General features: G+C 59.9%; 3 protein-coding genes across 8 annotated transcripts in view; 2 read left to right on the top strand and 1 right to left on the bottom strand.

The window, feature by feature from the left end:
• Window positions 1-6,192: 6,192 nt before the first annotated feature.
• TMUB1 (transmembrane and ubiquitin like domain containing 1) lies at window positions 6,193-8,740 on the top strand. 2 transcript variants are annotated; one of them, XM_084896288.1, is made up of 3 exons: window positions 6,193-6,234; window positions 7,020-7,438; window positions 7,942-8,740. In XM_084896288.1, the coding sequence occupies exons 2-3, from the start codon at window positions 7,050-7,052 to the stop codon at window positions 8,291-8,293; spliced, it is 741 nt and encodes a 246-aa protein (XP_084752414.1). In that variant the 5' UTR covers window positions 6,193-6,234; window positions 7,020-7,049; the 3' UTR covers window positions 8,294-8,740. The 2 variants fall into 2 exon arrangements, with proteins under 2 accessions (XP_084752414.1, XP_084752413.1); XM_084896287.1 differs by lacking the exon at window positions 6,193-6,234 and adding an exon at window positions 6,540-6,675.
• Window positions 8,741-8,955: 215 nt separating this feature from the next.
• On the top strand, window positions 8,956-13,156 carry FASTK (Fas activated serine/threonine kinase). Of its 3 annotated transcripts, none has more exons than XM_084896282.1 (10): window positions 8,956-9,128; window positions 9,917-10,339; window positions 10,814-10,993; window positions 11,126-11,265; window positions 11,695-11,908; window positions 12,007-12,166; window positions 12,349-12,440; window positions 12,528-12,663; window positions 12,738-12,852; window positions 12,950-13,156. In XM_084896282.1, exons 1-10 carry the CDS (start codon window positions 9,047-9,049, stop codon window positions 13,055-13,057), a joined length of 1,650 nt encoding a protein of 549 aa, XP_084752408.1. In that variant the 5' UTR covers window positions 8,956-9,046; the 3' UTR covers window positions 13,058-13,156. The 3 variants fall into 3 exon arrangements, with proteins under 3 accessions (XP_084752408.1, XP_084752410.1, XP_084752409.1); XM_084896283.1 differs by having other exon boundaries at window positions 8,983-9,379; XM_084896284.1 differs by lacking the exon at window positions 12,738-12,852 and having other exon boundaries at window positions 8,963-9,128; window positions 12,917-13,007.
• Window positions 13,157-13,246: 90 nt separating this feature from the next.
• SLC4A2 (solute carrier family 4 member 2) overlaps window positions 13,247-23,336 on the bottom strand; it is a 19,442-nt gene continuing 9,352 nt past the window's right edge. For 2 of the 3 annotated variants that reach the window (XM_084896280.1, XM_084896279.1), the window contains exons 6-22: window positions 21,704-21,936; window positions 21,459-21,601; window positions 20,311-20,491; window positions 18,590-18,725; window positions 18,329-18,494; window positions 18,129-18,243; window positions 17,844-18,028; window positions 17,530-17,755; window positions 17,179-17,394; window positions 16,949-17,097; window positions 16,665-16,859; window positions 15,373-15,627; window positions 15,193-15,282; window positions 14,849-15,015; window positions 13,993-14,506; window positions 13,594-13,767; window positions 13,247-13,499 (exon numbers count right to left, since the gene is read on the bottom strand). In XM_084896280.1, the coding sequence (XP_084752406.1) occupies window positions 13,419-13,499; window positions 13,594-13,767; window positions 13,993-14,506; window positions 14,849-15,015; window positions 15,193-15,282; window positions 15,373-15,627; window positions 16,665-16,859; window positions 16,949-17,097; window positions 17,179-17,394; window positions 17,530-17,755; window positions 17,844-18,028; window positions 18,129-18,243; window positions 18,329-18,494; window positions 18,590-18,725; window positions 20,311-20,491; window positions 21,459-21,601; window positions 21,704-21,936 (3,226 nt within the window). In that variant the 3' untranslated portion in view covers window positions 13,247-13,418. The remainder of the gene's footprint in view (window positions 13,500-13,593; window positions 13,768-13,992; window positions 14,507-14,848; window positions 15,016-15,192; window positions 15,283-15,372; window positions 15,628-16,664; window positions 16,860-16,948; window positions 17,098-17,178; window positions 17,395-17,529; window positions 17,756-17,843; window positions 18,029-18,128; window positions 18,244-18,328; window positions 18,495-18,589; window positions 18,726-20,310; window positions 20,492-21,458; window positions 21,602-21,703; window positions 21,937-23,336) is intronic. The other variant, XM_084896281.1, reaches the window with a different exon arrangement.

The following is a 23,336-nucleotide window of genomic DNA, read 5'->3' as shown; positions in this document are numbered from 1 at the left end:
CGGCGACAACAACGGCCCCGGGAGCGCGCGCCGGGCCCTCCCCCCGCGTCATGCGCACGCACCGCCGCCCCCGCGGCTCCGCGCGCAGCCGAGCCCCCTCCCCGCGCCCCCGCCCCTCCGCGCCGGCCCCCGCCCCTCGCCGCGGGCTCCGCAGCCTCCACCCCAGCCGCTCCGGCCGGCGCTGCGCCCCTCCCACCCGCCCAGCCCTTCCGCCTGCGCTCCGGCCCGCACCGCCGGGGACCACCGCTCCCGGGGTTGTGGCCGGGGCCTCCTCCGGCCCGCTGTCACTTCGCCTTCCCGCGCAGGTCTGGGCGGGGTGCCCTGTCTCTGGGCAATGCCAAACGGTGCCCTGCGCCCGAGGGTGCTGATGAGCACGGCTGATTGGGAGAAGAGGGCCGCTGGCCCCGGCCCCGCTGCGCCTCCCTCACCGCGTCCGGCCTTCCCTGCGGCACAGGCCCCCCCTGTCCCTGGCCTGAGGTCGCCCCTGGGGACTTCCCCTCCCTCGGGCTCTCTCTCTAGCCCTCCCCTGGACTCCCCACTGCCAGCTGCAGCACAGAGGATGAAATTCTATTTTCAGTTCTGAGAGCTCTGTTGGGGGGGAGGGGGGGCTTGGAAGTGATACTTTGAACAATAACCCCCCTCTCCTATCTTCCTTCTTAACCTTAAAGACCCCTCTGCGGAAGCCCGCAGGTATACAGAAGAGGGAGGGTTTGCCCTGGGGGGTGGGAGTGCAGGGGCCGGGGGAATGGGGGGGTGGGGGGGGTTAAGGAGACGAGTAATACTTGAAACAAAAAAGAAGCCCTAGCCGGTTAGGTTGGATTCCGGCCAAGGGCACATCCCGCTGTGCGGAGCGTGCAGGAGGCAGCCAATCGGTGATTCTCTCTCATCATTGATGTTTCTATCTCTCTCTCTCCTTCTTCTTCTCTGAAATCAATAAAAATATATATTTTTAAAAAGAAGAGGGAGGAGCCGAAATCGGTTTGGCTCAGTGGATAGAGCGCCGGTCTGTGGAGTGAAAGGTCCCAGGTTCGATTCCAGTCAAGGGCATATATCTTTGTTGTGGGCACATCCCCAGTGGTGGGTGTTCAGGAGGCAGCTGGTCGATGTTTCTCTCTCATCGATGTTTCTAACTCTCTATCCCTCTCTCTTCCTCTCTGTAAAAAAATCAATAAAATATATTTTAAAAAAGGAGAAGAGGGAGGAATCAAATATATCTCTTCTTCCCCAACTCACCCCATTCAAGAGACAGCAGAGCCCACATGACTGTCTTAATGTTTTTTGCATTAACCCATTCGTCCACCCTGCCTTCATGTCCACTCCTCTGGGGCCAGGGAGCTTCCTTCACTGACCCAGTCCTCTGCATTCCCATTGCCAAAGCTGTCTGCAATTCTAGCCACCCCTCTCACCAACCTTTCTTCAAACCCACAGAGGTGGCATGTCCAAGCACTGGCCCAGCCCCTCAGCACAGGGCTGCCCATGTCTTCTGGCACAGTTGACATGTGTCATCCTTTTTATTTTTTAATTTATCTTTATTGTTGAACTAAATGTCATCCTTTTAAAAAAAATACAATATATTGCTGAAAGTATTACATATGTCTCCTCCCCACCCCCACCCCCTATTGACCTCTTCTAGCCCACCCCCGCTCCCTACCCCAGGCCTCCACCACACTATTGTGTGTGTCCATGCCTATATACATACAAGTCCTTTGGTTGATCTCTTCCCATCTATCCCGCTTCCTTCTGAGATTCCAAAATATGTTCTATGCTTCTGTGTCTCTGGATCTATTTTGTTCCATCAGTTTATTAGATTCTACCTGAGTAAGATCATGTGACACTTGTCTTTCTCTGACTGGCTTCTTTCACTTACCATAATGCTCTCTAGGTCCCTCCATGCATCTCAAAGGGCAAGAGTTCTTTCTTTTTTACTGCTGCATAGTGTTCCATGATGTAAATGTACCACAGCCTTTTTATCCACTCATCTACTGACGGGCACTCAGACTGTTTCCAGATCTTAGCTATTGTATAATAAATTGAGCTGCTGTGAACATAGGGGTGCAAACATCCTTTCTGATTGGTGTTTTGAGTTTCTTAGAATATATTCTTAGAAGTGGGGTCAAATGGCAGCTCCATATTTAATTTTTTAAGGAAACTCCACACTGTTTTCCATAGTGGCTGTACCAGTCTGTCATCCTTTTTAAACACACTTCCACTTCCCAGGCTAAGACCAGCATAAAGTTGTCTCCCATTTGGCTATCCACCCAACTACCAGCTAAGTCACCATTCCTGTTTCTCGGACCTTCCAAAGAATGAGATACAAGCTAATCAACACTGGAGGCTTCCCCACCTCCCACCTCCCGAGAGATGTGGACCCATCTACCTGTTTGACATTCAGGATGTCATACCTCTCTGGGCTTCATCTGCAAAATACAGTGGTTGACCAGAACACCTAGCTCTGATGCTCTGTAATTCTAAAAGCATCTGTCTTAGATGCTTAATTAGAATCCGCAGCAACAAGTTGCTACCAGGTACCTCCCCGGAGAGATGCTGAGGCTATAGAGCTTCCAGAATTTGTTGCCTAGCAGCCAGCACACACCTATTCTTGCACTGTTGTGCTGTCTACATGTGTGTCCCCTAGTAGCATATGAACCCCATAAGGGCAAGGACAGCATCTTGCACATGTCTGGCATATAGTATATATTTAATAGGTGTTTGTAGAACAAATGGGAACTAGAGATAAATAGGTTCTCTATGTTCTAAATCTAAAGTAACATTTTTTTTTTAAATATGTTTTATTGATTTTTTACAGAGAGGAAGGGAGAGAGATAGAGAGCTAGAAACATCGACATGAGAGAGAAACATCGACCAGCTGCCTCTTGCACACCCCTTACCGGGGACATGCCCGCAACCAATGTACATGCCCTTGACCAGAATCGAACCCTGGACCTTTCAGTCCACAGACCAACGCTCTACCACTGAGCCAAACCGGTTTTGGCTAAAGTAACATTCTTGGCCCTGGCCAAGTAGCTCAGTTGGTTGGAGCATCGTCCCAATATGCCAGGTTGTAGGACCCACCCATGCGCGGGGTTGGGTGGACTGGTCCTGGTGCCCTCAGGGCATTACCAGAATCAAAGGTAATGGTAATGGATTCATAAATAAAGTGGAACAACAAATGGATGTTGCTCCCTTCTCTCTCTCTAAAATCAATCAATAAGTGGAGAATATGTTTGTATATTTTCAGAAAACAACTCCGAGACCATGTGGATTCCCAGCAACAGAGAGGAATTGACAGGACTACTCCAACCATGAAGACAGAAGAGAAGCAGTCCAGAGATGAAAGACACCTTGCCATAATAGCAGTCAGCAGCTGTGTACCACTGCAGGTTGCCCAGGACCAAACCAGAGAGAGTTGGACCTGCATTACCACCATTTGCCACAATCCAGAACTGAAATATCATTGCTGACATGTACACATAAGGAACTGTTTGACACTGAAATTGGGTCTCAAAAGAACTGTTGGCCCAGAAAGAAACTCACTATAGACTGATTCATTTGCCTTTAAGCATAACCATTATTGCTTGTCTCATTTTCAGTTCTTATAAGTATATTTCCAGTAGGACATGATCTCACTTATCTAGGGGAAATGGTGAACAACATAGACTGATAAACAAGAACAGACCCAGAGATAAGGAGCCATGGGTCTGACTGTTGGACCTCAAAGGGAGGGTGGGGATAAAAAGAAGAGATCAACTAAAGGACTTGTGTGCATACATATGAGCCTAACCAGAGGTCAAGGACAATAGGGGGGTAGGGGCAGGAGTGGGGAGAGGTGGGGATTGGAATGGGGAGTTGAGGACAAATATGTGATACCTTAATCAATAAAGAAATTAAAAAAATAAAATCTAAAATATTTTTTAATATATTTTTATTGGTTTCAGAGAGGAAGGGTGAGGGAGAGAGAGATAGAAACATAAATGACAAGAGACAATCACTGACTGGCTGCCTCCTGCACACCCCCCACTGAGGATCAAGCCTGCAACCCAGGCATGTGCCCTTGACTGGAATTGAGCCTGGGACCCTTCAGTCTGCAGGCAGACGCTCCATCCATTGAGCCAAACCAGCTAGGGCTAAAAAAAGTTTTTAAAATAAAATAAACTGACATTCTTTTTTCTCAGGTAAGTTGTATTGAGGTGTTTTTCTTGGTGTTTTTTTTTTTTTATATGATATTCTTTTTAAAAATATTTTTTATTGATTTCAGAGTGGAAAGGACATGGAAAAAGAAATAAAAACATCAATGATGCTGCTGAAACCGGTTTGGCTCAGTGGATAGAACGTCAGTCTGTGGACTAAAGGGTCACAGGTTTGGTTCCGGTTAAAGGCAGGTACTTTGGTTTTGGGCACATCCCTGGTAGGGAATGTGCAGGAGGCAGCTGGTCAATGTTCCTCTCTCATCAATGTTTCTCTCTAATTGATGTTTCTAGCTCTCTGTCCCTCTTCCTTCCTCTCTGTAAAAAATCAATAAAAAATATATTTTTAAAAATATATCAATGGCCGAAACCGTTTTGGCTCAGTGGATAGAGCATCGGCTTGTGGACTGAAAGGTCCAGGGTTTGATTCCAGTCAAGCGCATGTACCTTGGTTGCAGACACATCCCCAGTAGGGGGTGTGCAAGAGGCACCTGATCGATGTTTCTCTCTCATCGATGTTTCTAACTCTCTATCCCTCTCTCTTCCTCTCTGTAAAAAAAATCAATAAAATATATTTAAAAATATATATATATCAATGATGAGAATCATTGATCAGCCACCTCCTGCACACACCCTACTGGGGATGGAGCCCACAACCCAGGCATGTGCTCTGACAGGGTATCTGTGGGTGACCTCCTGGTTCATAGGTCAATGTTCAAACACTGAAGCCACACCAGCTGGACTAAACTGACTTCTAAAGGCAACACTTGGGAGTACTGCCCCCACAAATGGGCATGTGCCATGGGAACGTGAGGGTGTAATACTTTTTAATCAGGACTGGCCTATAAAATCCAGGGTGCGGGATCTCTGTGGCCATAGGAGCCGAGGAAGGAGGGAAAACCCACAGAAATTAGCTGGCCGGGGCCAGGCTGGGGATCAAATCAGCATACTCTGCACAGCAACATGCTGAGGATTCCATTCCAAGCGCAGATTTGAGTGGAGGGAGTGTACTAATACTAGGTGAGCAAATATCTACGATGTGACAGATCCCTTATACAGTTTCCACATTTATTTTTATTTTTTATTTATTTATTTTTAATATATTTTATTGATTTTTTACAGAGAGGAAGAGAGAGGGATAGGGAGTTAGAAACATCAATGAGAGAGAATCATCGACCAGCTGCCTCTTGCACACCCCCTACAGAGGATGTGCCCGCAACCAAGGTACATGCCCTTGACCGGAATCGAACCCAGGACCTTTCAGTCCGCAGGCCGACGCTCTATCCACTGAGCCAAACCGGTGCTGGCGGTTTCCACATTTATTTATCAAAACATGGAATTTCTTCCTTATGAAGGAGGTCATAGAAATCAAGAAATTTAGGTTAAAAGATTCAATAAGGAACCTAAGGTCCATTAAGGAATAAGGGATCAGCATTGTGTCAGGTTCCAAAGTCCACGCTTGGTTCCCAGTCTTGCAAGGGCAAGGCGGAAAGGGGGAAGAGGGCACCAGGGAAACAGGACAGCCCCACCGGCCTGGGATGCATACTCAGCCAGACTGGTGCGGAGCCCACCGTTACTAGGCTCTGGGCCGGATAGTCAATGGGGAGAGCAAGGTGCCTCCTGGCGTTCACCTGACCTAAGAGTAGAATGAGCCACCTGAGTTCACCGGAGCCTGCACCTCCAAACACGGGAGCTCTGACATGCTCCTGCTGACGTTGGTTTGTGCAGTGGCAGATGCCCTGGATGCTGGGGGGAGGGGGGGACGGGAGTGGATCCTGCTGCGCCCAGACCCCTCTGGGGGCTCTCACAACTCCCAAACCTGCCCTGCCCTCCCCTCTGCAACCTGCGGGCGTCGGAACCAGTCGGCCCAGCCCCGCTGGGAGGCCCGCAGGGAGGAGGCGGGACTTCGCGCGGCCAGGACTACAAGTCCCACAATGCCCCGGCTAGCGGCGGCGGAGGAGGGGGTGGGGGTGTCTCCAGGTGTCCGCGACCTCGGCGCCTCCGCCCGGAAGTGGCCTGGGGTCCGCTATGGAGCCGGCGGCGCCGGGCGGTGAGTCCCCGGGCCGCGCCCGCGCCCACCCCGCCTCCCCGGGCTCCCGCCGCCACCCGCCCCCCATCCCGGAACCGCCGCGCCCTCCCCGCCCGGGGTGCTGGGGCGACGGGGTAGTTGGGGGTGAGGAGGGCGAAGCCCCGGACCCCCAGCTGGATGTGGTCCGCCGGGGGCTGGGCTCGGGGAGGCTGTCCGGGGCGCCGCAGGGTGCGGCCGCCTCCGAGGCTCCGGAATGCGGGGGGCGGGGTCTGCCTCGGCGTGGGGAACCCCGGGGAAGCCGTCCGCGTGGTGGGTGGGGTTTGGGCACCTGGTGAGAGGGCGGCGGCGTGGAGGTCCCTTTCCTTCCCCCTGGGAGCAACTTTGGCAACAGAGCGGGAGCTAAGCTTTGGGGTAGATGAGCGGCTCTGGGTGAAACTGGCGAAGGAGCAGAGGGAAGGATAGGTAAGATTTAGGGTGAAGTTGGGTGGGAGTGGAATTTTGGGGAGAGGTGGCTCGGAAGGCACCTTATCTCCGGATAGTGTTTGGGTGAGCTTGGGAGTTAAAGACCTAGTGCTCAGTTACAAAAGTTAGGACTTGGAATGTGATGATGGGAAGGGGCATGTGAAGCAAGTTTGGGGCAACCGGGAGTCCAGACCGTCGATGCCCTGGGCTGGGGCAGGGCGAGGGACAGTGAGGACGGTGGGAAGGTGGGGTGGGATGGGGTGAGGAGCCTGCTGAAGTTCAGAGAGCCGCTGGCCCCTATGAACCAGCCCCTCAACCCCTATGGGTTCTTTGTGCCTCTCCAGCTCAGTAGTGCTGCGGGCACGGCGGGTGCCATGGCCCTGATTGAAGGGGTGGGTGATGAGGTGACTGTCCTTTTCGCGGTGCTTGCCTGCCTTCTGGTGCTGGCTCTCGCCTGGGTCTCCACGCACACCTCGGAGAGCGCTGACCCGCTGCCCCAGCCGTCAGGGACCCCGACACCAGCGCAGCCCAGCGGAGCCATGGTGGTCACCGACGCTGTCAGAGGGGAGGCCCCGGGAGCCGAGACCCCCAGCCTGAGGCACAGAGGTCAGGCTGCACAGCCAGAGCCTGGCACGGGGCTCCCAGCAGCCACACCCCCGCCAGACTCCCCGCAGGAGCCTCTAGTACTCCGGCTGAAGTTCCTCAACGATTCAGAGCAGGTGGCCAGGGCCTGGCCCCATGACACCATTGGCTCCCTGAAAAGGTAAGCTGGGATGCATGAGGAAAGGAACAGGTGCAAAGGAGTGGGTGGGAGTGACCATGGACCTAGAAGGGCCACCAGAGACACTGGAGACTCCCCCGTGTGTTTTTGTTTGTTTGTTTTTTAAATATATTTTTTATTGATTTTTTAGAGTGGAAGGGAGAGAGATAGTTAGAAGCATTGATCAGCTGCCTCCTGCACACCCTCCACCAGGGATGTGCCCGCAACCAAGGCACATGCCCCTGACTGGAATCGAACCTGGGACCCTTCAGTCCGCAGGCCGATGCTCTATCCATTGAGCCAAACTGGTTTCGGCTCCCCCGTGTTTTATGGATGAGGGGCCCCAAATGCCCAAACCACACACTGTACCATTCCCCTGTGGAGGCTGGGGCTCCCTCGGGCGCCATGGCCTCGGTGGTGGTGGGGTGGAGGACAGAGGGAAGGGTGGGACAAGGGACTAGGATTGCCTGAGGCCTGCTCTATTACCCAGGTCCCTCTCTCCTCAGGACCCAGTTTCCCGGCCGGGAGCAGCAGGTGCGACTCATCTACCAGGGACAGCTGCTGGGAGACGACACCCAGACCCTGGGCAGCCTTCACCTCCCCCCCAACTGCGTTCTCCACTGCCACGTGTCCACACGGGTCGGTCCGCCACACCCCCCCTGCCCGCCGGGGTCAGAGCCAGGCCCCTCCGGGCTGGAGATAGGCAGCCTGCTGCTCCCCCTGCTGCTCCTGCTGCTGCTGCTGCTCTGGTACTGCCAGATCCAGTACCGGCCCTTCTTTCCCCTGACAGCCACGCTGGGGCTGGCCGGCTTCACCCTCATCCTCAGCTTCCTGGCTTTTGCCATGTACCGCCCGTAGTGCCTCCACGGGCTCTGGGCAGTGTGGCTGGCCCCTCAGGACCTTGGTCCCCACCGCGCCGTGGGAGCTGCTGTCTGCCCAGGCCCACCTCTCTGGCCTGTCTCTTCCCCCTGCCCCGGAGCCCAGCCCAGCGCCGCCGCAGAGCCCTCCAGGGGCAGGAGGCCCCGCTCGGTGACCTCCGCGGCTCTGAGCCACCGTCGGGGGCTGCAGGCTCTCGGCCACCACTGACCGAGGGCTCCTCCGGGTCAGCCGGCTGCTGTCGCTGCCTTGGCCCTGGGCAGAGCGGGGCCACACCGCCGGGCCCGGCCTAGTGTTCTGCCCCAAGACCCGGCCACCTCCAGTCCCTAATGCTCCTAGTGCTGATGTGGGACGCAGGGACCCTGGGGGGTGGGACGGGCCGAGGGGCGATCTGGAACTTGTGCTGATTAAATAACTGTGAAGTTTTCACTCTCGGTGTGTGTCTGCGCGTGTGGACCCGTGGGGGCGGGCGCCCTTGCCCACTGGGAGGAGAGCAGTGAGGGCGCGGCCCGGGCCCTCCGCCCGCCCAGCCCTCCCAGGCCCGCCGGCGTCCTCCCTCCGGCCGCCCCGGGCTGGCCCTGGCCCCGCCCCCGCGCCGCCTGCGCCGCTGCCCGGAAGCGGGGGGCGGGGCCTGCGCGCAGGGCCTGACGGGAGCCACGTCTCCGCCGGCCGAGGCCTGAGCGGCGATTGGCGTCCGGGGGCTGCTGGGAAGATGGCGGGCTCCGTGGCCGGTCGATGAGGAGGCCGCGGGGGGACCTCGGCTCCCGGCCCCCAAGACCGACTGAGGGAGCGGCCTGCGCGGGGCCTGGGGAGCCATGTAGGGGCGGCGCCTGCGGGGCGGGCCGCGGGGGGGCTGCGGGAGCTGGTGTCGGCGACCGTGACCGGGTCTCTTGGGGGTCCCCGGCCCGGGTGGGTGTGGGGGCCCCTGACACCGGCGCCTCCGCGCCTCCGCAAACCTGTGCACTCGGGCGCCACGGGCGTCCCCCGAGGCGGGCGCTGCGCCCTCGGTTCACTGGCGAGAAGGCTTAGGCAGAGAGACGAAGCCGCTGGCCCAAGGTCACGCAGCTGGTAAGTGGGAGCACCCAGCGTGGAACCCAGGACCGTCCGGCTGCGGAGCCCGCGTTCCACCTTCTGCGCCGCCGCCGCCTCCTGCGGGCGGGGGAGGTGGTCTGGAGGGCCTATCGCGGGGCGATCTGGGCTCCAGGCTGGGCGCACCCACTAACCAGATCCCTGACCCTGGGCTTGGCTTAACCTCTTCTCTGGGTCTCGGTTTCTCCACCTGTGAAATCGAGGGAATGCCAGTCTTGCCTACCGCCCCATGGGCGTGTAAAGGAGGCAGAGAAGAGAATGCATGTGGAATTGCTTTGTAAATATCCCTCCGCTGAGAACACAAAAGGATTGTGATTGCTGTTCCCAAGGATGGAAGGAGGCAAAGGGAGAGGGGCGGGTGGGGAAGAGGACCAGGGCAGTCACAAAGAAGGCTGAGCATGACTCTGGTTTGCTCTGACCCTAGAGCCCTCTGAATGGGGAGTGAGGTGAGGCGTAGATAGCAGGCTTTTCTCCCCTTTGGAGAAAACCTCACCCCCTTTTTTGGGCCGCCCTCAGGGTCTCCATCACCCAACTCCATGCTTCGAGTCCTGCTTGCTGCCCAGGCCTCTGCTGCTCAGCTGACTGGCCTGCTGCTGTTCCCACCAATACAGCCCTTCTGTCTGGGGCCCAGCAAGTGGGGGGACCGGCCTCCTGGAGGAGGCCCCCACGCAGGTCCTGTGCAGGGGCTGCAGCGGCTCCTGGAACAGGCGAGGAGCCCTGGGGAGCTGGTGCGCTGGCTGGGCCAGAACCCTACCAAGGTGCACGCCCACCACTACCCAGTGGCGCTGCGTCGGCTGGGCCAGCTCTTGGGGTCTCAGCCACGGCCCCCGCCTGTGGAGCAGACCTCACTGCAGGACTTGAGTCAGCTCATCATCCGAAACTGCCCCTCCTTTGACATTCACACCATCCACGTGTGTCTGCACCTCGCAGTCTTACTTGGTGAGGAGGGTTGCCTGGGGGTGGGTGTTAATGAAAGAGGAGAGAAGAGCAGTAGAGGACCCAAGGCCACTGACAGAATTCACCTCTTAGGCTTGCCAGAATAGCCACACCGACCCACTGTGGCTCTCCCACACGGGCATCCGGAGCCAGCATTGTTTGCTGCAGCCTTAGGGTGCTGCCTCAGATCCCTCTGCCATGGTGCTCCAGGAGCCCCCACCGTTTGTCACCAATAGAACGAGATGAGAACATATCTGCCACTTCTGTAGAAAGCCTTCCCCATAAGCTGTTCTGATCCCTTAGTTCACATGGTATGTCACATTTCTCCAGTGTTTCCACTTACACTATAGCAAACCTTCAGCCCAGGAAACAGGTGAGAGAGGTAGGGGCTCCACTAACAACCCCAGGACTGGAGCAAAGCAGAGCAGCTCCGTCACTAGTCACCAGGACTGCCTCCTCTGACCCTCTCCCTCTCAGGCTTCCCGTCAGATGCGCCCCTGGTGTGTGTCCTGGAGCGGGAGCGGAGGGCCCGCCTCCCCCCGAAGCCGCCTCCCCCCCTGCAACCTGTCCTTCGTGGTGGGCAGAGGTTGGAAGCTGCTCTGAGCTGCCCCCACTTTCAGCGGCATCCCCAGCAGCACCTCATCCGGAGTTTGGCAGGTGCCTGAGGGGTTTAAAGGCAGGTTGGGGGTCAGGGGCCAAGGGAGAGGCAGGTGGTGGGGTCTGGGCCAAGGTGGACACTAGTCTGAAGGTCTGGCCCGAGGGTCCAGTGTGATAGGCTGTTCTTCGCAGAGGCCAGGCCAGAGGAACTGACTCCCCACGTGATGGTGCTCCTGGCCCAGCACCTGGCCCGACACCGGCTGCGGGAGCCCCAGCTTCTGGAAGCCATTGCTTGTTTCCTGGTGGTCCAGGAAGCCCAGCTCAGCAGCAAGGTGGGACTGCCTCCCGTGCTTCCCAGACACCCTGCCAGGCCCCGCCCCCGTCCAGCTTGATTGGCTGCTGTCCTATAGCAAACAACCAGGCCACGCCCTATCCCCAGGGCTCCATCTTGGCTCTCCTCCTCCTTGGCTTCACCTCCCCGCACGTGCAGTCCTCCAAGCACTCAGCACCGGCTTAACTTCACTGGTCCCACTCCTCTAGGCCTGCAGGGCCAGGCCCATAGCAATGTCTCCTCCAGCTGTTTGGTGATTGATTGCATGGGACACTGCTTATGCCACAGACTTCTGGTGTCTGTCAGGCAGAGGGGTGGCCCTGCCCTTGCAGTGATGATCTAAACGTGCAGATCAAGCCTCCTGGAGGCTCACCTTGTCCAGGGTTTTGGAGAATGTTCCATGCCGGTGATGGCTACTCTCCCTCTACAGGTGGTACAGAAGCTGGTCCTGCCCTTTGGGCGGCTGAACTACTTTCCCCGGGAACAGCAGTTTATGCCCTGCCTTGAAAGGATCCTGGCTCGAGAAGCAGGGATGGCCCCCCTGGCCACTGTCAACATCTTGATGTCACTGTGCCAGCTTCGGTGCCTGCCCTTCCGAGCCCTGCAGTTTGTCTTTTCCCCGGGTTTCATCAACCACATCAACGGTGTGCAGACAGGGAGGCTGGCTGGGACCTGGAGGGCTGGCGGGCAGGGGGGAGGGGGAGAGTCTGCAGCCCGGCAAACCTCAGTCCCCTTCCTGCAGGCACCCCTCACGCCCTGATTGTGCGGCGCTACCTCTCGCTGCTGGACACGGCTGTGGAGCTGGAACTCCCAGGATACCAGGGTCCCCGCCTTCCCCGAAAGCAGAAAGTGCCCATCTTCCCCCAGCCGCTCACCACCGACCGCGCTCGCCGCAAGTACAGGTGGATGGGCAGCTGGGGAGGCGGAGGGGCCAGCCCCGAGGAACTGGGACCTTTTTAGGCCGATACTCAGTCAAATAAATGGGCCTTGAAGCAACAAAGGCACTTGCCTAGGGTCCCAGAGCCGGGGGAGGGGTCACACCAGACTCCTGGGCCTTCCTGCTATCGTGTCCCACTCCCCTCAGCCACAAGGACATAGTGGCGGAGGGGCTGCGCCAGTTGCTGGGGGAGGAGAAATACCGCCAAGACCTGACCGTGCCTCCCGGTTACTGCACAGGTGAGCTCCAGGTGTGCGGGCAGGCAGCAGGCTGACATGGGGCTGTGGCTAAAAACCAGCGGCCCTTTCTCTTCTCCCACCTTACAGACTTCCTGCTGTGTGTCAGCAGCTCTGGTGCTGTGCTTCCTGTGAGGACCCAGGACCCTTTCTTACCTTACCCTCCCAGGCCCAGTCCCCAGGCCCGGGCTGCCTCTCAGCCCACTACCCACGACCCTGCCCAGAGGTAAGGGAAGAGGCAGGAGGGCCTCACCCGCCTTCGTGGGCAGTGACCCTGAGCCACAGCTCACTCTCTCTCAGGGTAGTGCTGATGCTGCAGGAACGCTGGCACTTCTGCCGGGACAGCAGGGTGCTGCTGGGCTCTCGGGCCCTGCGGGAGCGGCACCTGGGCCTGCTGGGCTACCAGCTTCTGCCGGTGAGCCTGCCCCGCCCCGCCCCGCCCCGCCCTGGGGATTCTGTGTCCACTCCCGCACCCACAGGGCCTGTGGATAACCTGCTGCCTCTCCCCACAGCTACCCTTTGAGGAACTGGAGTCACAGAGAGGCCTGCATCAGCTCAAGAGCTACCTGAGACAGAAGCTGCAAACCCTGGGCCTCCGCTGGGGCCCTGAAGGGGGGTGAGGGGCTGCACCTGGGCTTCAGGATGCTCCCCTATGGGGGGTGGACCGTTTGCACTTTGGCTCCCTCTGTTTTTATTCATTAAAGTCCCTTCCTCCTTCATTGCACATCTTGTTTCTGGGATGGGGAGCAGACCGGGTCTCCCCACTTCTTTTCCATCCACGCCCCCACCCCTCATACAGAGGCCGAGGATAGGTGGGGGCCGAAGCACTTTACTGTGGGGGTAGGGAAGGAGGAGAGGAACGGGGAGGGAAGGAGAGGAAGGGGCTTTAAATTAATCACTTAAATAAAAATGAGGAGGGAAGGGGGTGGGAGAGCATGCCTCGCCCCGGTTCCCTCTGTCCATCGTCCGTCCCGGCAGCAGCTACACAGGCATGGGCATCTCGTTGTACTCGTCCACACCCTCCCGCTCGTCGAACACGGGCTCCGCCTCGTTGGCGTCCAGCTGCAGGGGAGAATGGAGTCAGGGGGGCCGACCCCAGCCAGGACCCTGGCAGGGACCGGAGAGGGGGCTCGGGGCAGGAGGGCAGCGGCCTTACACATTTCATCTCCCGGTCGGTGAAGATGCGGGTGAGCACCACCATGCGCAGAGGCACTGTGAGGATGAGGATGAAGGGGAAGGCCAGCGAGGCCTCCGTGGACATGACGGCCCACAGCAGGGCCAGGCAGAGCAGCTGCAGGGCTGTGAACAGGTGCATACGGAGGGTCCGGACCTGCGGGGGGCAGGGTGGGGTGAGACGGGGGAGCCCCAGCCAAGGGACACCAGGTCCTGCCACACCCAGAGGAAGGCTGACCCCTTTCCTCTCCACAGGGCGGAGACAGAAGTGCCTTCTTGGGTGCACACAGAGCCCGGTCTGCACAGACCGAATGGTGCTGGCCAGAGTGCGCAGATGGGGGCTGGAGGGTGACCCATGCAGCCCTCTGAGTGGGGGTCTCACCTTCTTCACATAGGTGACATCTGGGTGGTGTTTGGGCGGCATGAGCAGCAGGTGCAGCCGCTCATAGAACTGGATCCCGTTGAGGGAGGTAACTCCCATGTATAGGAAGATCCCGAAGAGCACGGCCAGGGGTATCTGCCGGAGGAGGTCCCCGATGACCATGGAGAGGCCTGGGAGGAGGGGGAGAAACAGCTGTCCCCAGGGCTCCACCCTCAGGCCCGGGGCCCCTCCAGGACAGGCAGGGGCAGAGGTGAACATACCCACAAGCAGGGCAACCAGCAGCCCTGTCACCCGCTGCTCCTTGACCTCTTGGATCTTGGGCTTGTCCCCGGGAGCCACAGCCTTGCTCATGACGGTCAGTGCGTTGGCATGAGTGACAGAGCGGACGGTGGCGGCAGCCAGCCAGGGCAGGCCGAAGACGGCGCAGATGCCGCCCATGGCCACGATGAGCAGCAGGTCCAGGTGGAAGCCGGAGCCCTTCTGCAGCATGCGCTCCTTCTTGGAGATGATCAGCCTGGGGGGACAGGCGCTCACTGAACCTGGGGCGCTCAGCAGGCAGTGTCTCCCCAGAGGACCCAGCCTCTGTTTTTGGAACCTGGTGCCCCACCCAGTCCGTCCAGATGAGAGTTCCACCCTGGAACAGAGCCCTTTCTGCACGCCCCCGGCCTCCAGGACAGCTCCAGCCTGGCCTGGGCCCTGCCAGCAGACAGCAGCTGGGCCTTCCGCCATCTACAGATCAACTCCAGCCTGGCAACCTGGTGCCCCTCGCCCACGCAGCCCCTCGCCAGGCCTCCGCCCGGCCACACACCACGGGCGGTTCCTGCCCGCTCAGCACCCCCGGACCAGGGCCACGCACGTGGTGATCTGCGTCTCCATGAAGATGAGGATGAAGACCAGGACGGCGGGCAGCAGGCTGGCCACCATCATCCACACGGGGAAGGGGCTCTTCTCGCCCAGGGGGTTGATGACCCAGCCCCGCTTCTCCGGGGCCGTCACCGAGAACCCAGTGGGCACGCTCAGCTTCTGCAGGACAGAGGGGGCTGGTGAACCTCGGTGCAAGCGCCTTGGGTGAGCTGCACAGGCAGGGTGGGCCCTGAGGATGTGACGCGGAAAAGGCCCGTTGGCCCCGCGAGACGACGGCTCTGGGGTTGGGGACCGGCCAGGCAGCACATCCCCACGGCTCTGTGCGCCCTGCCTCACCTGGGTGTAGGTGTCCTCGATACTGTAATCCACGAGCACCATGATGAGGATTGCGATGGGCACCCCGAAGTCCCCAATCACCCGCCGTACCTGTGGGCAAGCACCGTGCTCAGACCAGAGGCTTCTCCTCAGCCCTCCCACCCTCGGCCCCCGCCTCCCTCAGGCCCCCGGCCCACGCACCCGGCCAGGGAAGAACCGGCTGTTCTTGAACTTCCGCAGGAAGAAGGCAATGAAGAAGGTGCCGGCCATGAGCACCAGGGACAGCAGGGCTGTGTTGGGCTGGCCCCGGGGCGTCCCCTGCCCGGAGGGCTGGGCCGAGCTCCCGTTCCCCGGCTCCAGCGAGGCGCCCGCCCCAGTCCATGTGGTATTATCGCCGCCGTCCACTTCGGAGCTGTTGGAGACCGAACAGCCGTGGAGGGGGTGTTCCTGGAAGATCTGGAGAGAGGACAGCGGCTCCATCAGCAAGATTTCCGGGCTCAGCTACACGCTGAACAAGACAGTGGGCGGGAGGCCAGCCTGCCCCCAAGGAGCTTTCCTTGTTGATTAAGAAATATCCCAGCTCGTCGGTTTGCTCAGTGGTTAGACCACATGTGTCAAACACAAGGCCCGCGGGCCAAATCCAGCCCGCCAGGCCTTGCAATGTGGCCCGCACCGCGCTGTCATCACTGCACTCCGCTGTCAGTTTATGACATTGTCAGTTTATGACTGTTAAGTAAACCATTCGGCCCGCGATTTAGGCTGGATTTTAGATTTTGGCCCCTTCTCTGATTGAGTTTGACACCCCTAGGTTAGAGCATTGGCCTGAGCATCAGCCCAAGGACCGAAAAACCTCGGGTTTGATTCGGTCAAGGGCATGTACCTTTATCCCCAGCCCCAGTAGGGGGCACCAATAGATATGTCTCTTTCACATCAATGTTTCTTTCTCTGTCTCCCCTTCCCTTCCACTCTCTGAAAAATCAATGGAAAAAATATCTTCGGATGAGGATTAACCACCACAACAAGGAACTATTAGCAAGAAACTGACCCAGAAGACCAGATGCGAGCACAGGAAACCTGAGGACTAAGAGAGGCTGCTCCAACTCAGGAAGCAGCTGGCGGGTGTGGCTCCGTCCAGGCCTGGAGGAGCAGGGTATGGAGTGTAGGACTGGGCCTGTCACACACACGGGTCTGAAGAGCTGACTAGGACCACGTCTGTCCTCAGGGCCTTTTTCCTTTCTACATTTCTGGGTAGCTTACCACTTTAACAAAAGTGATGACTTTGTTATTAGAAATGTTTTTCAGATTGATGTCAAGCCTGGGTGTGTACTGATGACCCAGCGGGACGTGTGGGAAGGCCAGAGGAAAAACCAGCCCCCACTCTGGGCCCCCTGGAGTGCGGCCGGGGATCTCAGAGCCAGCCTGGCCTTACAGCCGGAGAGAGATGAGAGGCACAGACAAGCCCTGGCTCCCCCCAGTCCCGGAGCCTCGCCCACCTTAACCAGCTTGTAGAAGGTCTCGTAGATGAAGATGAGGGAGATGAGGAAGGCAAAGATCTCCTGGGTGAAGCGGGAGACGAACCGCACCAGGAAGCTGCCCTCCAGGGCCACCATGAGCAGGGCCAGGAGCACCAGCCAGAAGCCGATCCACACGCGGCCCACCAGGTACTCCAGGTTGTTGCTGTTGCAGAACTGAGGGGCGGGGATGGGGTGAGGTCCAGTCAGGCCCAGAGCCGGGGCCAATGGGAGGAGGGGCACCCCGGCAGCCCATGGCCCCTCACCGAGAAGAAGGCCTCCTCGAAGACCAGCAGGGGCCCCGAGAAGCCGATCACCAGCAGCGGCTGGGCGCCCAGCAGGCAGAACACCACGCCCTGGAGCGCCGTGGACATGATCAACTCCGACACCCCGATTAGGTCCTGCGTCTTCTCTCCTGGGATGGCAGGAACCGGCTCAGGAGCTGGCAGCCCAGCCCCGTGTGCCCCCCTTGCCCCTCCCCGAAGCCTCTCCTTACCCAGCAGGCCCCCGAAGGTGATGGCAGGAGACAGGGCTGCGAAGTAAATGAAGATGACGGCGGCCAGGCACTGGGGGTCCAGTGCGTCCCGGAAGTCACTCAGGTAGTGGGGGTAGCGGCGCCGCACGTCCCGGATCAGCCCCCCGAAGGGACGGCCAGTCCGCCGGAGGGGATCGTCTTCCACTGTGTCCGTCGCCTCTACCATCTGCAGGAGCGCTGCAGCCCAGGCCTCCGTCAGGGAGCCCGCGCAGCCCGCCGCCCCGCCCTCCCTGCAGCCCCCGCCAACCCGCTCTCCCGCCAAGGCTCCGGCTCCCGCTCCGGCCCAGCGGCCCGGCCCGCACTGGCCCGTACCCTTGTCTTGGGCGGACTTGGGCTCCAGCCCAGCCCCCGGGGGCAGCAGCCGGCCCTGCTCCTCCCGCTTCTTGAGCATCTGGCGCTGGAAGTGAGCGACGGACCGCAGCAGCTCCTCGCCCTGCACCTCGGAGGGCGGCAGCACCACGCTGCAGTCCAGGAAGGCGTTGATGGCCGTCAGCAGGTCCTCCCGTTCGTCCGCCATGTAGGCCGCCTCGTGGAATTGCTGCCAACGCAGGACGGGGGCAGGTGAGGGCACGGCCGGGGCCGGGGCCGGGGCCGGGGGCGGGGCCGGGCGGCGGGCCGGGGCTGACCTTGTCGGACATGAGGGTGGAGATGGAGCGGCCGATCTCGTGGTAGTCCATGTTGGCGCTGCTCGGGCCCAGCAGCAGGAAGAGGAAGCGCACGGGCACGGGCACCTCCAGCACCGCGTCCAGCTCCACGGCCTCCCGCAGCCGCACGAAGGCCATGGTGGGCCGGGACAGGAACTCCACGCAGCCTGGGGGCGCAGCGCCATCGTGGGCGAGAGCAGGGCGCAGGCCACTGCCCAGCCCCAGGCCGCGGCCAGGACCCCCACCCCCAAGACGGGCCCCACGTACCCACGAGGACCACCGTGGCCTCGGCGTTCTCGGGGATCTTCTCCAGCAGCTTCAGCTCGTGCTTGGACTTGGAGCGGGCGATGCCGGCCGTCGGGGCTGGAGGCGGCAGCTCCCGCTGGGGATGCAGAAGGAGCTCAGTCCAGCCGCCTGCAGCCCCGCGGCCGGCGGTGCTGGCCGGCCCGCCCAGGCCGGGCACTCACCTCGCGCTCCACCTCCAGCCTGGTCTCCGGGACGCCTCCGATGAGCGGCTCGGTGACATGGGGGTCGCTCTCGGCACCCTGGCCGTGGTGATGCCCCAGCAGGGAGCCCAGGGAGCCGGCTGAGATGTTTCGGGGGAAGGAGAATTCCTTCTCATCACTTGGGTGGCTGGTGGGACGGAGAGCAGTGGGTAGGAGCGTGATGACGGGCTGGGGCTGGGGCCGGGGCGAGGGGGGGGTGGGAGGGCGGGGGCGAGGCCTCACCTGTGCTTCAGCAGCAGGGCCCGCAGCACGTTGGCTCTGTCCTCGGCCTGGATCTGGTCAGAGATGACCATCTGCTCCACCACCTGGTGGGCCACCCCCGGCAGGGTCTGCTGGTCCAGGTCCAAGAGCACAGCCCCTGGAAGGAGGGTGACTTAGGGGGACCCTCAGGCAAGAAAGCGTAGGACGGGGGAGAGCCGGGGACGAGGGTGCAGCCTGGTGCGGGCAGCTGAGGGGACAGTGAACAGGACTTGAGGCCCAAGTCCAGTTGCCTCTCTGACCTGTCCCTTCTTACCCTCTCTCCCCCGAGGAATGTTGTGGGGCTCAGCAGAGTCCTCAGAACCCCAGCCATCGGAGTGGGAACCTGGGCCACAATCTGCCCAGGCACCCCTCCCAGGAAACAGGCGGACTCCGCGGGCCCCAGCCACCCACGCGGGCTCAGCAGCCCCTCCCGGTGAGGAAGTTCGTCCTCAGTGAGCGGCACGCTGCCGCCCGGCACCCACTCCCGGTCCAAGCTCAGCCCGCCGGAGCCCCTCAGTGCAGCGCTGGCCTTGCCCCCCCTGAAGATGACCCTCCACCGCCCCTCAGCACCCCTCACCCAGCAGCTGCTCACAGGCCACTCCTCTGAGCTGCCATTTCATATAGCAGCGACAGTCCTTTAAATATATTTTTACAGATTTCAGAGCGGAAGGGAGAGGGAGAGAGGGATAGAAGCATCCATGATGAGAGAGAATCATGGACCGCTGTCTCCTGCATGCCCCCTACTGGGGACCGAGCCCTTGACCAGGAATCAAACCACTGAGCACACCAGCTGGGCAGAGCAGTGGAAGTACTTTTCAAAGTCACCAGGTCATTTTTCTGTCAAGGTCAGCTTTCAGAACACAGGACTAAAGAACAAACAGAATCAAAAGCCGCTGCGTGGCCACAGCAGCGATCGCAAAGCCTGGCGATGGAGCACCGCAAGCCTCTCAGCCGCTTCGCCCCTCGTTCGGGGACCATGCTAACAGCGGCTTCTCAGTCCCTGGCAGCTCAGGACGGGTCTCCTGGCCGTAACTGAGAGCGCTTTCCCCGGGGGAAGAGGAAACCAGCAAAGAGCAGGAACAGCAGAGGCAGAGCTCCAGAGGCTACATCTGTGTCATGTAAATCGGGGTTTACACCGTCCTACAGATCGGACCACTTTGGAAAGTCTTCCATCAAACCTGTCCAAAACCTGTTAGCATCCGAAACACACTAGCTTCGGTTATTGGAAAGTGACACTTGAGCCCTGGCTGGTTTAGTTCAATGGACAGAGCATCGGCCTGCGGATTGAAGGGTCCTGAGTTCGATCCCGGTCAAAGGCACATTCCCGGGTTGCAGGCTCCATCCCTGGGGGGGTGGGGTGTGTGTGTGTGTGTGTGTGCAGGAGGTAGCCAATCAATAATTCTCTCTCATCATTGATGTCTCTATTTCCCCCTCTCCCTTCCTCTCTGAAATCAATAAAAATACCTCAAAAAAAGAAAAAGAAAAAGAAAATGTCACTTAGACAAGAGAATGTCAATCCTGCGGTCACCACGGAGAGGAAGGCAGGCTGAGGGACATCGGGGCGGAGGGTTCCTCCGGGCTCTGGTGACGCCCGTCGCGTCGCTCAGGACCCGTGCGGGGCCGTTTGGCCATTCGGCTCTGAGAACTGGCTGAGCGGGGAGGAGTGCCCTGAGGCAGGGCCCGCAGGGAGGAGGGCGCGGTACCGTGGGCCAGCGTCCGGCGGAGCTCCAGGAGGCTGCGGAAGGACAGCGAGGCCACGTGGGGCTTCCCCCAGCGCTCCGTCTCCTCCTCCACGTCCTCCTCAAACTTGATCCAGCGCGCCGTCTCCCGCCACTGAGGCTCCTGGTTTTTGTCCAGCAGCAATTCGTTCAGCTCCACAAACACCTGGAGACGAGAGGCGGGCATGGCAGGGTCAGAGCCACCGGGGTTCCCAGGGGCTGCCCTCTGACCGACAGTATCCAGGTGGGTGCGTGCAGCTCTGGACAGCACAGGGCACAGGCACGGAGTCTCAGTGAGTTCCTGTCCAATCGGAGACTTCCTTTCCCTCCTCTGTCAAATGGGAGCAAGACACCCACCTCCAAGGGCCTTTAGGGGGAATTAAAAAAACACACACAAAACACTGAGCACAGCACACAACTCACGTAAGTACTCGGTAAACAGTTGCCACACTTTCTCTCTCTCTCTCTCTCTCTCTCTCTCTCTCTCTCTCTCTCACTCACACACACACACACACACACACACAATTGTGCAGGATTCCACTCACATGCATTCAAGAACTGGCCAAACTGATTGAGAATAACAAAGGAGCAGTGGCCTCTGAAGGGCTGACTGGGCGGAGACGTGAAGGAGCTGGCTGTGGCAGGACAGCCAGCCATGCATGTGCACGAAGCCATGGGGCCCTCAGCCCATTCACTTTACTGTATGTCTATTAGCCCTCCATAAAACGGTCTAAAAAATCCACCGGAGGGGCAGGGTTCAGGACCACGGCCTCGGCGTCTAAGGGGCAGCATCGCGAAGCCACTGCGTGACCTTGGCCAATCACTGCCCCGCTTTATGGCCGACACCACCTGGGCCATCGCCTTTACAGGCTGTGGGAGGATCAGTGAGTCAGAGGAAACTGCATTCTGGAAAATGAAGTTCAAGGCTCTGCAGAGCTCTCTCTAGTCCAAAGGGTCCACAGACACCTCCTGGCCAGAGGGGCCAGGGCAGGCAGGCACAGTGTGGAAGGAGGCGTCCCCACCAGGCCGGGGCGCTGGGGCGGGCGCCATCACTGCTGGTCTGAGGGGCGGGGGAGGGGGGGGAGGAAGGGGGGCGAGGAGAGAAAGGGCGCGCGAGATGCCGAGAAGCTGACCTCGTGGGGCTTGTGCGGGGCCCGGGGCCGGCCCCGGGGAGTGGGGCCGGGCTCACGTCCTTCCCGGCCGCTCTGCCCAGACCCTTTGGCATTCTTCCGTACCAGGTGTCGCCGCACCCCGGGAACATCCTCAAACCGGTGGCCTGGGGGGCAGAAGGGCAGGATCAGGCTCCCCCCCCCCTCCCCCCGCCCCCGCCTTCACCCTGTTCCCACCAGCACCGGGCTTGGCCCAGCCCGGCACTCACTCTTCATGAGGTCCAGGTCGGCCGTGGCCAGCGTCTGGGCCTCGCTCTCGTCCGTGGGCACGCGGGGCAGCAGGGCCTGCTCCACCCCCGTCATGCTCCCGATGCGCCTCCTCTCCTGCAGGTTGTAGCTGCGGTGCCCGGGCTGTGCTTTGGTCAGGGGGCGCCCCGCGGCACCTCCGTCATCACCTCCTGCCGTGCCGCTGGCCACTGCCACCGCCTCTTCCCCCGCGGCTCTGGACAGACAGAGCGGCGTGAGACGGAGAAGGCCAGGCCCCCGCCCCTCAGCCAGGGGCATGCAGGAGGCCCCCACCCTCCGAGCCCTGCTCCAGGGCGTGCAGTTATGAAGAGGGAGGATTCTGGGAGCAGACTGTGGGTGTCAATGCGGCCCTCCGCTCTACTGGCTGTGCCTGCACAATCACATCAGCTGCCTGAAGACAAACTCCTGAGCAGCAGCACTGAGCTGAGCAACTCCTGTGGTGCGGGGAGGGGCAGCCTGAAGCCGCCCCTCAGAGCAGCTGGTTCCCTCCGCCCCTCCCAGGCACATCCCTAACCATAGACCCCAGAGGGCCCCAGGGTCCCAAATTTCTGACCAAAAGGGGTCAAGCGTACGGAAGTGAGCTCTGAGACCTCAGACAGTCCCTACAGTCATGAGGAAGACATAACTCCTTATCCCGTCCACATTCCAACTGCTGCTCCTGGCCTCTGACCAGATGCCTCCTTTCTCTCTGCCCAGGATGGCTGCTCAACCCTGTCCTGGTACCTAGTGCTTCCCACCACATCCAGCCCCTGACCAGGCCCTCCACCACCAGGCTTCCCCCGCCTATGCCACCCTCAGTCCCCTTGACTCTGCTCGCTCCCTTGCTCACAGTCTGGCCCACGCCTGCAATGCCAGGCTTCTCTCAGGCTCCTCCGCCTCCCACCGGCCAGTGCTGCAGTGAGACCCAGCTGGGGACCAGCACTACCTGCACGGTGAGCCTGGCACCCTGGAGGGGCACCGTGCCCTTTACCTCCCCGCAGCCCTCGTGCTGCCTGGCACCCAGAAAACAACAGGTCCCTGATAGTAGCGACCTTGAGAACTAGCTCAAAGTGATTTCCTCCAGGCGCCTTGTCTGGCCAACACCCCCAAACTCCAATCACCTGCTGCTGCTGATGCTGTGCCTGAACCAGGCCGTTTGGCATAGCAACTTGTTCTGGTGCCATTTCCCGAGATGATGACCAGGCTAGACTGGCAGCTCCCCAAGTGCAAAAGGGGTTCCCTACGTCCCTTATGCCCTCGGGGCCCCAGGGGTGCTTGTGCGTCATCAGACCAGTCCCTGACCCAGAGCCTGATGAAGCCTGGGGCGAGGGGCTATGGGGGGCGGGGGAACCAGCTCAGACCGCACATCTGCTCCATCCCAGGCTACCCCATCCCTACACCCTGACTCACACCACCCCTTACTCCCTACACCCGCCTTCGGAGAAGGGGTCTATGACTCTTGGTTTACAGACGGGGAAAGGGGCTTAGAGAGGTACTCGCCCAAACAGCGGGTGGGAAGCAGAACTGAGATTTAAGCCCCAGTCTGATGACCCCAAGGCTCTGCTTCCTTTCTCAGTCCCCTCGCTGACAAAGCAGGGGAGGTCTCTGTTTGGGGGC

Source organism: Pipistrellus hanaki (genome assembly GCF_964339955.1).
Source record: "Pipistrellus hanaki genome assembly, chromosome: 10".
NCBI classification, from domain to species: domain Eukaryota; kingdom Metazoa; phylum Chordata; class Mammalia; order Chiroptera; family Vespertilionidae; genus Pipistrellus; species Pipistrellus hanaki.
This window is presented reverse-complemented; position numbering and strand designations above follow the sequence as displayed.